The following is a 17,002-nucleotide window of genomic DNA, read 5'->3' as shown; positions in this document are numbered from 1 at the left end:
TTCACGGCACTCCACACCAGCACTTAGCGCCAGGCAGAGCCCGCCTGCACCCCGGCACCCTGGGTGAGCGGGGCTGCTGGACAAGCGTCCCCACAGTGCCCAAAGACGGGCCGGGAGGACGGGGCCCACGCACCGCCAGCCTGCTGCCGAGCTCCGGGGCAGGCACGTGAGCTGGTCTGAGCCTGGCACTGCAAGCCTAAGGTGAGTTGATCTGGCAGCAAAATAGTTTAGAGCAGGGGCTGAAGAGGGTAAAGACTAGTTGGTTTGCAGCAAAGCCAAGGAAATGACTGCTGCAAAGAATGAAGCAGAAAAAGAGAGAGGAATTACACCAAGGGATAGAGCTGATGGGAGAAAAGGGCAATCGTGGCCCTGGTCTTGTGCATGAGAGTGGGGAGGATCGGGGCTGAGGCTCTGGCAGCCTCGCTGCTCTGGGGTGGCAGACCGAACAGGGGGGCCAGTGTGCCTCTGGGCCCTGCGCACAGTGGGAGGCTGCTGCCCCTTTCCTCACACCAGACCGACTGCATGAGCTCCCTGATCCTGCTGGAATAGCAAAGGAGAGCCGAATGGGATAAACCTGCCCTCGCTGCTCCTCGGGAACGGGCGTGCTGGAGGGGCACAGCTCCCCAGCTGGGCCAGCTTTCCCTGCCTGCCCCAAGGACTCCGTGTCCGGGGGACGCAGACGTTTTCCCTTCACTTTGCCAGTCTTGTGACCCATCAGATGAGCCATAAACTCCCTGAAACTCCCTTCTCCCCTTGTCTCCTGGCAGCATTGCCCCTTTCCTGTCAAGCAGGGCCTGCTTCTTTTATATAGCCAAGCAGATGTCCGGCTGCTCGAGGAGAATGCGTGGCGCGTGCTTTATGGCTGCACCTGCTCACACTCGCTTTGGGAATACCCCAGGATGGGCTCTTCTGTGATGTGAACCACACAGGCAGCATCTCAATAAAAAAATCAAACTTGGAAATCAGAAAGAAAACTTAATCCAAGAGAATATCTGCCAGTGTAATCGGAGCACGTTTCTTCTGGCCAGGCTGCTTTTAGCAGTTGTCACCACCTCTAAAAAATCATGTTCTGAAAGGAGTAATGGTGGAAGAAAACTGCAAATATTTAGAACATAAAATGTCTTGATCATAATGAGGGCAGTGTGCACAGTGCACAATTAAAGGTGTAAAAAGGCACAAGGACAGAAATGGTTAGTTACAATCTGCTATTGCTGAACCCGGTGGAAGTTTGGTCATTTATTTGGTGAGGATCTGTCTCCTTATATACTGTTACTTGAGCAAGCACAGTGCTAAAATGAGACATCAGCTTGACTTGCACTGTGCGTGATAACCTCCAAGAAGGACTATGAGAAGCTGCCTGAAGTGAAACTGCTGGGATTTCTCCTAATTTTTCCCATCTTTGCAGTACAGATCTCTCATCCTACCTGGGGACAGAGATGGGAAACAGTGCAAGAAGAAATCTCCCTCTTTCCCCTGCCGCCCTCCAAAATGCTATGCAATAGGATGAATACATAAGATATGGGTGTGACTTAAAACAACTTGCACCTAAAACAACTACAACTCTAACCGAATGCCTGTGCCTTCTTCTCTCAGCTCTTTTGTAATAAATCATCATAATGATGTAAATAAAAGAGAATTACATAGCGCTTTTTTTTTTGCCTTTTTTTTTTTTTTTCCTGCACAACTTGCAGCCTGGCTTTCTGAGGAGCTATTCCAGTTCTAATGGGACTATCCAAATATCCAAACCAAGCATATACATTATTCAAAATGTTCCCACATAGTTCATGGGCAGACCCAACATATTCATACAAGAATATGTGTTACCACCTAATGATATCCAGATGGCATTACAATGACGTTAAGTCGTAACAGAGCATTTTTTCAAACTGACATTCTACACTGCAGCACAGCATGATAACACAGTACCATCATGGCATACATGGGTGCCGGGAGACTGCAATGCTGCGATTGTAACGCCTACTCTGGATGGCAATGCTATGTGGTAGTGAAGTTATGCTTCTGCTATGATCTGTTGTCATATTTTATGTCGTAATATGAAGTCTGCACAGAGCACTGCGATGGCCTGATGCTGATATTCTGTCTGGGATGACACCCAGACAGAATGATACTGGGATGATATTCTCTTTCCTGTGGGAGAGATGGAAAAGAATCTGTATGTGAAATGAGAACCCTGTGTCTCTTAACTCTAGATAGAAACTAAGAGGGGCAAGAGAGACCTTTCCAGTGTTTCATTCTGCATTTCCTTCTGTGTGTTTAGAGCAAAGCAGAGAACCCTTTGTGGGAATGCCCCTAGCAGGGACTCCTGCTCCTGTTAAAAGGAAAAAGTCCACTAAACTCATTGGGAAGCTGACACATGAAGGTAAGATATGTAAACTGCATATAAAAGAACTGTTTGGATTGCAACCTGAATTTCAGCCTTTAAAATCTCACACCCTATCTGGCTGAGAGAAAAATACGCAGCGAACATACCAGGAGGCAGGGCCACCATTACAAAAGCTCACCCTGTAATGACATCAAATTTTGTAATTTGCTTTTCAAAAGCATTGTATACACACTCAGGTCAAATTCTAGTCTGGATTACACTTTGTAAAACAACCTTCTCCTATGGCAGTAATCTGGATGCATACCAGTATGGATAGAAAGATAATATGATCATTTATAGATATCAACATTGCAGTGCAGAGTTATGTTCCATGTTGATCTTTTCTCTCATCACCTTTGATTTGGTTTTCCTCTGTGTGAGAGAATTCCTTTGACACCAGCACTTACTAGTGGGAAAAGTCAAATTTTGTCAGTAGGGCTAATACAGCAGGAGGGATGTACCCTGGGATACTTTTGTTTCTACAGAATACCTGCGTATAAGGTGAGTTTTAATCAAGTGTGATCCTCATCTTTTCTCTACTTTTGACAGCATGGCTGATATTTGCAGCGATTTTGAACAGTAGCAATTCTTTACTGTCACTTTCTTCAATGTCCTAAAAAGGCTGCATAAACTTCTTTGCTAGAGTATATGTCCCTAAATCCTGCATTTAAGTAAACAAGCAATTAAAAATCAAAAAATCAGTAAAAGGGCATTTCCTCCTGTGCTGCAGAATACTGCTATACAGAACCGGCTCTTCAGAGGGGAAAAAAAAAGAAAAAAAAAAGAAAGAAATTTAAATAAATGAAAATTACTGTGCTGATATCAATTTCATACCAGATTAAGAATGGAGGTTCATTCTCTGTTGTGCATGAGAAACAGAGGTGGGTAAGTTGTCTTATCATTGCTTGACATGGGAAAAAGAAAGCCTAAGTAGAATTGCTTGTTTCTGAATAACGAAAAGCTTCAACTTCATTTCTGCAAGTTTTTTACACTGAAAATATTTGAATGCCTTGTTTTGATGGTGAATTGGTGGGACCAAATTATATGGAAAAGGACTCGTCCAATAACAGGAGTATTAAGAATTGAAGAGAACTCCAATCTCTTTTTCCTTTAAAAATTCCCCTTCAAACAAAAAGATATAATAACATTACATTTTGCCATGGTTACGGGATAATATTTAAACGAAAGCACCCCAGGGCTGTCTGTGCTTATTATTTTGTCAGCACTATAAGCTGACCACCACTCATCTAACTCCAGAAGAGGGGAGTATAGGCTGGTAACCAGGCAAGCCAGTGGTGCATTTTGAGGCAATACTAAGCAATCCCACTGCTCTGACGGAGGTATTTCAGATGTGGGATTCATGCATCCAGCTCCACCCTTACATAACTCCTATCTGTACAGATTTGCCTTGATTGCAATCCAGTGTAAATTGCACCCACCTATATCTAAACTGTCATCACTGCAAGAAATTTGGTGCACAGGTTATTTTCTGAAAAATTTTAATTTAGAAGAGAATTTGGCTGCTTTGAATGTTCTGATGCTGGGAAGCAATGGGCAAGAGATCTGGACCAGAACTCCTCCTGAAGTGTCCTATCTGATATGTTTTGTAGCCATGCCACAGGAGGTGTCCAAGCTGAATCTGGGGAAGAAGATCAGCATCCCCCGAGATGTGATGCTAGAAGAGCTTTCTCTCCTCACTAACAAAGGATCCAAGATGTTCAAATTACGTCAGCTGAGAGTGGAGAAATTCATTTATGAGAATAACCCTGACGCCTTTGTCGACAATTCTGTGGTAGGTTGGAGATTAAAACTGAAAAGCTGCTCCATACACCCAAGGGGAGCAGGAATGAAGGGTGCCTAAGCTCTCCCCTGCCGTGGAGAGAGGCAGACACTCCGGGGTGAGGGAGTACTTGTGCGTGCGTGTGTGTGCGTGTGTATGTGTGTTGAGGATCTGCTGGCAAGGTAGTGCAGGGAAAAGACAAGATTACAAGAGTTTAATTTCAGTTTGGCAGCAGTGTTACTTTCCTTTGGGGAACACTTGGTATCACTGATGGAGAAGTGACCACCACTGGCGGGGACTGTGTGATGTGCAAGTGTTCAGAGCTGCACAGGGCGTGACTAATTGTTGATGTACCAGTTCCATTTCTTTTACAAGAAGGAAATGATCCATTCAGATCTGACTTCTGCTCCAGTTGACATAGTTCTGTTTTTAGCCTAGGATATACTTGTATTCTTTTTTCTGGGCACAGTCCTCTGCTCATTTCTGCAAGAAGTTCCATAAAAGAAAATTTGGATAAAAACCTCTACTGACACTGCAATACCTTCAGTTGATTTGCTAGAAGCCATGTTTGTTTTTTGGTAGTGCGTTTTTCTGTCAAATATGGTATATTTCCCCTTTCCCAGCTGTAAATTTTGTTATTTAACCTTTGAGCTAAGGCTTCTCTCTTCAGTGAGGTGACTGAAGTAAGGTCTTTTGAAAATATTTACACTTTTACGAACAGAACTTTCCTTTCACATGACTGTCAGGAGTTCAGTAAAAAAACAGAAAAGGTCTCAGGATTGTAGGTGTTCTAACTTAACACCTTCACTTCTGTTTGTTCTTTAAACTTTATTTACTGTCATTTTATCCCTTTATGGTATCTATTTTCCAGTCCAAGGAAATTGAAGGAAAAGAAATTCAAGATGAAGAAAATGTTGTGCTAAACAAAAACACCCTATTTTTTCAGCCCTCTCATATTTTCAAAAGGAACACAAAATAAGTCTTTGTAGCTCACTTGTAAAAATGACAATTTGGCAAGCAGGATGTGGAAATGTGCTGAAAGATCAAATATGTCATTAAAATGATAACAGTAGGTCATATTACAGATCAGGGATGGCAGACCAGATATAGTAACTATATCTGGTACTGTTGGATTTTGGGCAGTTTCATCATCCCTGTGCCTCAAGCTGTTCATCTCTTTAATGAGCTATCCCCTAGAAAATATGTGAGAGGGGTGTTCAACCTTTGGGCTTTTCAGACTGAAAATCCTACTGAAATGCAAATGTTATTATAAATACTCAGCAATCTTAGAGCTCCCAAAAGACATGAAGCCCAAATTTCTATGTCAGAAATCTGAAGATTGCAGTGGGGATCAGAGGCAGAGTGATAAAATAAAGGAAATAAAAAGGCTGAAGTCCAAAATTCTGCAAAAGTGTCACTTTCCGGTATCTAACCGAAGAAATACAAAGTGAAAAAATTGTGATGAATGGGCTCAAAACTGGACTTGCAGAAACAGAGAGGCCCCAAACTCTTAACTGAGACACTGGGTCTCCAAGACAGATTACAAAGGTTGGTAACAATCATTTCTTTTCTCAAGCTGCCTTTCCTACTTTATTGTGTTTTATTCATCAAAACCCAACAGTTGTTCTGTATGCTTTCTGCCGCAAACCTCTTTTGCTGCAAATTCTGGGAGATCATTCCTGTTCTTTGAGCAAGACTGTAGGATGCTTTGCTGTGAAGAAATGTATATGGAGGCTGGGAGAAAGCCCTAACAAATCTAGCATTTTCTGTGTGGCTTTGCTATACAGTAATGATGGCAGGGTCTCCAAACAGCAGCTCATACTCTGCTTTAAAATGCTCCGTTTCACTTGCAGGTCTATCTTTTCTCCACGTTTGTGGTAGATACCATTAGTTAATGCAGGCTCTCCACTGGTTAGTGCAGGAAGAGCTCAGTCTGCCGTACGGCCCTTGCTCAGGGCCAGTTTAGCAGGACCACAGACATAATTGTTATCATGTGCTGGCTGCCTGGTGTGCTTTGTCCAAGGACTCTTGCTCAGCTGCATCCATTGCCTCTGTGGATAACTGTTCTTGTCACCACAGCCAGCATGAATTAGCACTTTTGCTGGCAGCCAGAGCAATGACAGGAACAGCTGAGCAATTGCAGCAACTGAACCGTCTTCTTGGAAAGCTGGTTGTTCTTGGGCAGGTAACAGCAGCAGATTGGTGGCCTCACTGTCACCTTCCAAACTGTCAGGACAGCACTTGACTACGACTCAAAATCAACTTCATCAAAAAGTCCTTTTGATTGTAGTATTTGCTTAGTTGTCTGTTTCTTTCCATTCTTCTCCCTGACTCTGCTCACATGATGATGAAGAAAGGGAGGATTAAACGAAAGGGAAGTGCAGGAGGAAGCTAATGTCAGAGTAGAGAATTCCTCTGCTATTTCCAGTTACTTGCTCCTTCCAGTTAGTTTTCACATTCTTTGCTCCCCACCCCAAAGAAGCAATTGAGACTTTGAGACACTAGAGGGACACTAGAGGGGTTTAAAGCTGGTGAGGTGTTTTCTGCTTTTACATCATGGATTTCTTAGCTATCTTAGAAAATTCTCAGGACAAACATGGCAAAAGAGGACAAGAAAGGACTGAGATGGAGTACAGATAGATTATTTCTTTTCCCAAATAAAAGAAAAATTTTTTGAACAGCAAAGCAATGCAATATAAAACAGACAAAGAGAAAGGTTATTAAAAATAAATCCAACCCAGATAAGGGTTCTCAGAATAGCCTACGCTGGAGCTATAAACCTTCCACAAAAGGGAGAAAATCTCAATAGTGCCATGTCATCAATCTACCCTCCTGCTTCCCTCCTACTCTTCCCCTTCCAAACAACCACACTGGACAATCAGATCACTCTCTTTACCTCTAGCAGAAAAAATCTATACACTGTGTGTGCATGAATGAGATGGTCCCACGCAAAAGAGAGAGCCTGTGACTCTCATTACTACTGTGGCTCCATCCATCCAGTTAAAGGCAAAGGAGCTAAAGCCAGAGTCAAAAGGACTGAACATTCCTAACCCAAGCACAATGAAATGCACTGCTTGTTGCCTAGCAGTCTTCAGTATTGTCTCTCTTTCCTTGCAAATACACAGTACAAGGAGATGTTTTCAGGGAGGTCTGAAGGTCAGACACTTTTAGCACACTGATAACCTGCCAAGTGAGGAGAATTCATGAGATGTCCTACCTGTTTGGTGTCATGCTGCAGAAGATGAGCTCTGCTGGGCTCTGGCTAGTGAGAATAAACCATAAGGATCTCTTCTCCTTAGTCCAGGATGTGCCACTGAGTTGCAGGAACTGTGGTACTCTACTCTAGCCTCTCTCAGAGGGTACTATCAACCTCACTAGGGAGCTGTGAAATGCAATTTATTACTATTTAAAGACTATTATGAAATCCTATCTGCTATGTACTGTATTACTGTAGCAGCTGATCAACCATTGCAGGAAGAAAATTATTTCATTCATTTACAGAATGAAAATGAACCATGTAGATGAATTAATTATTCAATATCACAGAGAAGGTTTGGGTATTATCATCTCTGGGTCTCTGAAATCCTGCTTTGCTGTTTAGCAATTAGATCAGCAGTTCACAGACTTGTCTCCACTTGATATTGATATGTTTGGTCTGAAATATGTCAAGACCATGTGAAACTGAATATGTCTTAGTGTTACAACCCCACTCACTATTGCCATAACTCCAACTCATGGTCCAACCCCTGCTTTGGGAAACGTCTGTGCAAGACCTTCCTGTCTATCATTACGTAATGAAAGCACTCAAAAACAAAAGCATGGTTACACTTTTCTGATTTGAGTTACATGCAGGAAACAGTTTATAGGAAGACTTGATTTCTAGCTATCTTTTTTTTTTTCTTCTTTCTGCTTTACATATCAGATTTTAAATTAAAACCATTAGGAAGATGGAATAACAGATATATGAAGAGACAGTTATTAGCAGTACTACAAAGAAGAGCTTGACAGATTCTCAGACTAGGCAGTAAGTTAAAATAAATGCAGTTCTTATGTCCTGGCAACACTTGTATGGAAACAACACATGACCGTGTATTGGCAGGCAATTTCTGCTGGACTTCAGGTCAGGTCATCTCTTCAGATCAGAGTAAGAGACCAGATGTGAAACAAAACTTGAGAAGTAAGAAGGGGTTAAAGAGCTGGATTACTGTTCCTTTGGACAATGGCAGGAGTAAACCTGAATTACTTTTGCTGTTGAACAAGAGAACCTGGAAGAGTAGGCAGAGGTGGAAGGAAGCAAATGGAAGTGGTTAAGTTACAATGCCCAAACCAGTACTACAGACAGAAGCAGACAAATATCCTGCCTTAGAGTTCTTACACGCTAAATAGCCAGAGGTGATACAGTTTATATCGGAAAGAATAAGGATGGAGGAGTGGAAGATCTCATCACGCAACTACTTGGTTTAAGGCACAAGTGTGCACTGATGGTTCTGTTTATGAAGGACTACGAAGATCACTGGAGATAGGGCTAAAGGGCAAATGTTAAGCATTATTCCTAGAAAGTCTGTTCTGCAGGGAAGATTAAACCTCTTGAACCTCTTGAAAAGGATGGACACAAGCTGAGATATGGAAGAGTCTCAGGTCATGACCTAAGTGGAGTTAGCCAGCTGAGATAAAAAGCTTTTAATGAAGTAAGACCTGCTGTGCTGGAGCTGGATTGGTGTAGAAGAGCTAGAGTCCCACCTATATCCAAAATCTAGAAGTCAACATGAAGTCTGAGGCCTTCTTGCTCAAGAAGTCATTGGCGTGGAAATGAGAATGACAGAGAAGGGACAGAGAAGGAAAGTAATCTTCATGGAACACTGTGAGAAAACTTTCAACTGAGCAGAGGCAGAGATTCAATTTCTTTCATCAAAAAGAGAATGCAACAAGGATGATATAAAGTATACAAATGAGATAAATATTTTTTGTGTAGTATTAGATGAAAATTCTCACTTAGACTGGTAAATTCAGGCACAGAGGTGTAAAAATTATTAAATTTCCCAGATTAAATTACCCAAGATTAAATAATAAGTCAGAAGAAGAGCTGGGAATAGAGGACAGGAGCTCAAACCATTAAACTATGGGACTCCTTGGGGAAGGATGATCAAAAAAAAAAAAAAAAAAACTATTAGCATACTATATCTTAAAACTGAAGGTCACTTTTTATTTTCATTCCTTTTTATAAATGTGAATCATGAGGGTAAGGCTGTGCAACTTCAAATGAAGGAATCGGGGCACCCCTTTACCCTGTTTCTTTGATAAAAACAACAGGCAGTCTTAGGCAGTCATTTTTTCTCTTCTATATCTCAATGTTTGAATTTTAAATCTCCCATCCCACCATTAAGGAGTATTTGAATGGCTGCTGCTGAGGGGAGGGAGTCACAGTAACTTCAGACATGTTAGTAACCACACAGGCATCAAGCTTTTTGGAAGTTCTTCATCAGTGAGGTGGAAATAGAAACACATTTGGTGGTTTCAATCATTCTCTTTAGGGTAGGAGCAGAGGGGGAGCACACAGTGTCTTTTCCTGGAGACTGCCTGCAGTGACGTCAGGGCCTTGAGATACTTAGAGATCCCAGCTCCATTAGTGGATCATCTTTCATCATCTATTTTTTGTGTGACACATACAGTAATCCTAGAAAATTCAGAATTTATTGAATCTAGGCTCTCAGTTTGTGCTAAGGACTTCAAAGACACATGAGCCCAATTTGTTTTAGCCAACCCAAAGGACCATGCAACATATGAACTTGCCACAACTATTCTCTTGTTAGAGTGGATATAGGGATGCCCAGGGAATGAGAGCCTCCATTGCCTCCTGCAACATGCAGACAGGGCAGGCCCTACCCTGGAGGGGTGTGGGAACTGCTTTCAGGGGCAAGAGGAGAAGGGAATCTGCCTCCTCAGTTGACATTCCTGGGCTTCTCTCCTGGGACTGCAAACAGGACCATCATTCAAAACTATATGGGATGGTGGATTTTGTGATGGGAATACGCATGTAAGTAAAAACTCCACATTCCGTTAGCAATGGCCAATTGACAGAGTCCCCTCAAGTGTATACCATACTTCACTTTAAAACCCCTGAACACAGGCCTGGCCTAAGTAGACATGGCTGCACTTACTCAGCTTTGGCTACATCCAGGCTCCTGCTCAAGGCTACCCTTCCTGAGCTCTGCTCTCTTGGAGTCAGCCGGTTTGAATTCAGCAAGGTTCAAGATTAAAAAAAAAAAAAAAAAAAGAAAAAAAAAAGGAAAAAAAAAAACAAAAAAAAAAAAAAAAACAAGAACCAGCCTTTGCCTCTTGTAATAGAAGAAGGAGATTCCCCTGTAACTCAGACAATCTATTGTGGCATTCAAAACTAATGAAAAAGAGATTCTTATTTTAGCAGGTGAGTGGACCAGTGGTACTGTATAGAAAATGGGTCTTAACGTCTGAATGGAGAGGTCTGCTGATGTTTTCTCAGTAGGTCCACGAAGAGCCATGAACTAGGCTGAAATCCATCAAGCTAATTTCACTTCTATCTAAATGGGATTTAAGTCTGGCTTTCCTGAGGCAAACCTTATGTATCAGAGAAACTTCACTCCCACTTACTGATAATATCACAATTTAAAATGAGATGACAAGACAATGATGTCCCTTCCTGGCCACATCAAATACTGCTATGTGCAGAATCAAACCAGCCCTTTTTACTGTAGTTATTTTATGCTTACGTTTTGTGATGTTTTTTGACAGTGCATGTTAGCAAGCAGAGGAAAAGAGAAATAAGCATTTGATTCTCGAGAAGGGCACACAGTGTGGGCAAAACTTGAAGGAAAACCAATACAAATCCTGTTTTGAAATTACTGAGCTGTGGAGAAGCAAATAAGTAGATGCATTAACCTTGCATATACAGTAAAATTCTGAGATGACCTCATTCTGATCTTTACCTCAAAAAAACTCGTTTCAGTTTGCTTTTCTACTGTTACATAGCTTCTAAGGCACAACTGAAAAAATCAGCTTTAGCTCCTATGTGCAGCCTACGCTTCATGCTCACGATTGTCTCCCTTCCCAGTGCTTCCTGACATTCAGGGGAACATTATCTCCTCGTTCCTAAAAAGGGAATTCCCTACAACCAGCAGAACAGACAGTCCCTAAAGGCCCTGGGGGCACCAGCTCTGCCACTTCAGCCTGCAGCTGGCTCCAAGCCTGGGCTGCAGCCTGGTGACCTGCTGTGAAACCCTGGACACTGTTGCTGGAGACACACGAGCAGAGAGTTAGATAATTCTGCCTTGAGCCTTGTGGGGTTTTCACGTCTCATCTATTTTTAGCTGACCAAACAGCTGGCCTTGGAAGTCTGTTTACAGCCTGGAAATCTTCTTATTGCTAAACTGTACTAGGTGTAAGAGCCCTGAGAAAGCTTTAACCATTTGAGAGCCGTGGGATTGGGACTCTGGTCTCCCATTGATGGCAGGACAAGAATTTACACAAGCAAAATTGCAACATGAGAGGCCACAGATTCATCCAGCTTCAGCTGTATCTATTACTTTTTCAGGTACCTGTAACAAATCACCTAGTCCAACAGGAAAGACTATATGTGATACATACACTACATAACTTGTGTTATAAAGCCATGTGGGCTGTAATGCATAAAACATTTTCCTGTAAATATTATATTGGTTTCTGTTCCACAGAAATATTTATTAAATTGCTTTGGGCTAAGATATGCCCCTGTGCTGGCACCACAGAGTCTACAAATTCAGCATGGACGATTTGCTCTTCCACTATGTACTGCAGGTCTGCACGCACTAGCCTGAACTAGAGAGAACAGAGCCTGGACAGTAAGATCAGCTTTATTTTTCTGATGGATACAGCTTTCTCTCTTGCCTTGTAAGTGGTCAGATTTGGTTTGTTATTGCACATATTGCTAAAAATAAAACTCCTCCTTTCTGTCATTTTCCTCTTGTGGTCTCAAGAAAGCCTTTCACGGCTGCTATCTCTTAAGTCTTTCTCAATGTGTAAATATCTCTCTCCTTACAGACTTTCACGGATATGGAAAACTGATGTATTTCCTGTCATCTTGCATGGTTTTATGTTGTCACAGGTTCTACGGCCTTTTAACACTTAGCTCCCAAACTATAACCTAGCTGACTCTGCCGGGCTATCTTAATCTCAACATGAAACACCTCCTGGTTTCTTTTCCACTTGCTTTCCCACAACTTAATTAATGTATCTCAATCTGAACCTCTACCTGTTCTGGCAAACACACTTCTTCTCCCTACCTCCTGTATTTCGTGCTGATCAGTGCTGCAGAGAGTACACAGATCCCTCTCTTCTCAGCCTGATCATACAAAATGACTATAAGGTGCCCGTTAAAAAGTGACCTTTAGTTGCCATTGCTGTTTTTCCATAACTGCTCCTATATTGAATATAGGGAATAACCTATGCTCTCTTCTGCCATTGCCTTTCTAATTGAGACACAAGTCTGAGAAGACCTTGGGGACTCAGGAGTATATGTTTTAAGACCCATGCCTGCAAATGTAAATGGATTAGTGATTCTTACTTTCTGTTCTCCTGCTCTAGGATCACTTTCAGAAGTTCATCCCATCAGGAGGGCATTATGGGGGAGATGCTCACGGCTATGCCCAAGGGCGGATGGTAGGAGGAGTAACAGCAGGGCAGCATGGCTCCAGCAAGCACCAGTATCCCCCAGTTCCACCTAGGCCTGGAAGCAAAGGAGGCCCTGGGGACAGTGAAGGGGGTCATGCTGGGGAATCAGCTGGAAGTGGTGGAGGAGGCGGCGATGGTACAGAGAAAGGCAAGTATCCCTCTGCAAGAATAAGAAATAGATAAAGCTATCAGAGCTTGGGCCAGTCTTACTCTTGGAGACAGGTAAATTAATTTGGTTAAAATCTTAATTCTTCCAAACTAAGCTCAGCTGCAAAACTTAGAATTGAATCTCCTTTGGTGTGAGAGTTTTATTTGCATGTTTGTGTGGCTTCTTCATAGGCAAGAAGCAGAAATAATCTGCTTTGGCTGAATCAAAGAAATTCTGGGAATTTTTGAGAACTCTTGAGTTCTTAAGGTTGATGTAACAGTGTGCTAGTATTGCACGTTATACAACATGGGGCTCTACTTTTTCTTCCAAAATGTTCCACACTGACAACTGCTAGAGATAGCAGTAGTAGCAGCTCTTCAGCCCATTAGTATGATCTGACACGTCAGTCTGAGTATATAGGTCCTAATTTCTAATCAAATTTTTCACCTAAAGGAACATCACTTCTTAGATAATCCTCAGAAATTAACAGCAATATTTCTGGTGATCATCACTAGTCTGCTGAAGCAGTATCTTTATGAGGCACAGTATTTTTCTTTAAAATTAGTCCTTGCTTAATTTTATCGTCCATTTAGTTCAGCCAGAAACCTCTGGAATCAAATTCCTTGTAATAAGATCAGCCTGACATCCTCTTTTTGTGGTATCATTTTAGGCAGGTGACACTGGATTGTAAATCTCTTCCTGAGTATACAGAATGGTCGTTTTAATGGTTCCTATGGGACTTTAACAAAAAAAAGGCAAATTTGCAGAGGAACTGGGCAGAGTTGTACATTAAATGAACAACTAACTTAAAGGACATGTAAAATCCAAGTTTTTTTCATTTACATTCTGGACAAACGACATTTTGTATCAAATCATTGTTAACATTTCTGAATATCACTGTGAAAACGAAATTTGTGTAGACTCTGTCTTCTTATAGGTGATTCTTCTCTACTGTTATCCTATTTCTGTATTCAGGAAGAAGGATGATTAGCACCATCCCAATGTGGATGGATCCCAACTGCTTTATCTTTCAACCCTAGCAATCAATTTACTTCTAAAGTACCTATTTTACATCCTTCACACAGAAAGGAGGGGGTAGGTTTTTTTTTTTTTTTTTTTTTTTTTAATGTAAATCAGATTCTTTTGTATAGCTGTAATTTTCCGGAATCAGAAAGGCCCAGGATTTGGCAAAGTCTGAAGAAAATAAACAAGTCCAAGAAAGAAGATGTGATAAAGAATAATATTTCAGATAAAAGTATTAGTGTTCATACTTTGCCACTTACTTCACAAAGCTTTGTTTTCTATGCAAATTATAGTCATGAAAGCATCAGAATGTCTATTAACTCCATTAACTTGCTATCTGACCTTATCAAACTAAAAGTCATTGGTGGGAAAGGAACACTCTGCAGCCTTAAAATGTCTGGAGGATGAGAGTCTTCGAAGTGTGCTGCATATCACTATACAATCAATACTTTTATTGGCAAGATGGTATTATACACAGCTGGAAAAAGTGAAGCACACAGAATGAAAATGCTTTTCTCAGGTCACCTGGTTAATTAATGAAGCAGCCAGAAACCAGCCTAAAATTTTTCTGGTGATCAAATATTTGGTTTTACAGCAACAAAGTGCAGCTCTACCACAGACACGACTTTAACTTGCACAGATATCCCATCAGGTTTTCAAACAACCTTTAGTCACCCTGAGGCTTGGTGTTTGAGCCAGACTTCCCTCTGGCATTCTGGCTCAGGAGGGGAAAATATGAGTGTATACTCATGTAACTACAAAGAAAATACCAACTTATAAAAATATTCACACAAGAAAGATGGTAACTTTAAAACATTCAAGAATAGACTTCCAAGAAAGTAAAGATGGCTATGGGCTGCAAATACGCTGAAATATAATAGTTAAAGGCTTTAGCTTGATAAGCTAGAGAAGAGTCAACTGCAAAGTTTGAGTCCACTTCTGGAATGTTTACAGTCAGGACTTGCTTTGATCCCTCTGAAGGTGAGATCTGGGGGGAGAGAGGGCTTATGTCTGCTATGACCACATACAGAAGACAGAAGTTAATTCTGAAATTAGAGTGCATTTTAGCTTGCATAAAAGCTTTCCCTGAGGTAGTGGAAGAGATGAGGGGGCATAGACATTTCTTCTTGGAGAAAGAGGTTTCTATTTGAGCAACCAGATGGAACAATGAAAAATTAGCTTTCAGATACATGCTGTAATGCAAATTCATGGATCAGTAGTTCTCACACTGTAGTACACATGCTTTTGTGAATAAGCATAGAAATGGTCGACAACATGGTCTCTTTTAAGAAAAAGCTAACTGTAAATACTAGGATTTGATTTGGAAGTTGCAGGATCAGGAGACAAAGCTGTTGCCTCAACCTCAGTAGCACAAAATAGAAAGGTGATGTATTTGGAGTAAGTGTCGTCTGAGCAGAGTGTTTTTCTTTCCTCTATTTACAGATGGCAAGTCAGGAGGGAAGAAAGTCACAGTCTTTAAAACTTACATCTCCCCCTGGGAACGGGCAATGGGTATCAGCCCTCAGGACAAATGTCAGTTCACGATTGACTTACTGTCATATAGTCCCAAAGCTGATCTCCCCCATTACAAGTCTTTTAATAGGTAAGCCTACTTGGATATTTAATTCAATTTACTTTGCATAAGAAATATAACCCTAAACATTGCCCACCGTGTTTTCTGTTTAAAGCAGTGTGAGCAAGTTTTAGTGATATGCCATTTTGCTTCTCAGTCTCCTATGGATTCAAAGTTTGGAGGCCTACAAACAGAAACTACATTAAAAGCTAGAGATTTGAATTCAGCTTGTAGATATAAAACTTGTGTAGCAGGATGACATGACTTTAATCCTATTTCTCCTTCCTTTCCCCCTGTTTGATCTGGGAAGATTTGGCTTGCCACTGTTTATTACTGCAGCCATTTCAAGTTCAAGAGTTCCAGAAAAATACTTGAGATCAGAAGCCATATACTTCACATTACTTCAGATAAAAGCTCAGGCTCTTCCTGACCCTTCTGATAAAAAATGAGTTATCAAGATATTTCTTGTGCAGCGACAACTTTCCGTTAACCTCTACATTTTGTTACCCACCTCCATGGCCTCAGAACACTAGAACCCAGGACAAACCCAAATCCCACTCCTTTCTGCAGTAACACAGCCTCTGCCTCCTATGTGTATGTGGTACTGATAGGTGTGGAAGGTATATGGTTTGATGGAGGTTCATGCAGCAGGGGCGAAGGAAGTGCACAGGAGTACAAAGTTGGTTTATCTTTTTTAGCACAGAGGCAATAAGATGTGTATGTTCTTAGGCAGAATCTGTTGGCCAGTGACACAGAAACACTAGTAAAATTTAGTCTTGATGGCTTTAATTTTTGATCTGGTTCCATTCTTTACTTCTTTCTTGTGTGCTAACTCCATTTGTTCCCCTATGCCAGGACTGCCATGCCTTATGGGGGTTATGAGAAAGCAGCCAAACGGATGACCTTCAAAGTGCCTCAGTTTGAAATTGGCCCTTTGCTTCCAGAATCTATCATGTTATATAATCAAAATTTCAGCAACAGACCCTCCTTCAACAGAACCCCAATACCTTGGATGCCTTCGGGAGAATCCTCCGAGTACCATATTGAGGTCAATGTGCCAAGGAGTGGTGAAACAGAAGAGCTATAAACCCCTGGCCCCCAGGTCCTTCTTTTTTTCTCAGCCCTGTTTATTTGCAAATTAACGGTAGGGAGCTGAAAAATGCAACTCTAGTCCTTCCTTTATTTTGCTCTTAACCCAGACAAGTTCCTAGTCGGTTCTAAACTTATCTTTGCTGTGATGTTAATCCATATCAGAAACAGTATGAGGGAAGGGAGCTTTTTATTCACCAGGGCAAAAACAAAGGGCAAAATTGGGAAGTGTTTTTCTGTTTAGAGATGCTAAATGCTGCCTGTCTGCTCAATAATAAATCTGTTTTGTCATATATTAACAAGTAATAAAGCACCAAGAGGAAA

General features: G+C 41.4%; 1 protein-coding gene across 2 annotated transcripts; it reads left to right on the top strand.

Moving 5' to 3' along the window:
- Positions 1–17,002, top strand: MYOZ1 (myozenin 1). Of its 2 annotated transcripts, XM_062579926.1 has the most exons (6): positions 1–201; positions 2,279–2,380; positions 3,994–4,175; positions 12,759–12,993; positions 15,460–15,619; positions 16,445–17,002. In XM_062579926.1, the coding sequence occupies exons 2-6, from the start codon at positions 2,305–2,307 to the stop codon at positions 16,674–16,676; spliced, it is 885 nt and encodes a 294-aa protein (XP_062435910.1). In that variant the 5' UTR covers positions 1–201; positions 2,279–2,304; the 3' UTR covers positions 16,677–17,002. The 2 variants fall into 2 exon arrangements, with proteins under 2 accessions (XP_062435910.1, XP_062435911.1); XM_062579927.1 differs by lacking the exon at positions 2,279–2,380.

The sequence above is a fragment of the Rhea pennata genome, chromosome 7 (assembly GCF_028389875.1).
Source record: "Rhea pennata isolate bPtePen1 chromosome 7, bPtePen1.pri, whole genome shotgun sequence".
Lineage (NCBI taxonomy): Eukaryota > Metazoa > Chordata > Aves > Rheiformes > Rheidae > Rhea > Rhea pennata.
This window is presented reverse-complemented; position numbering and strand designations above follow the sequence as displayed.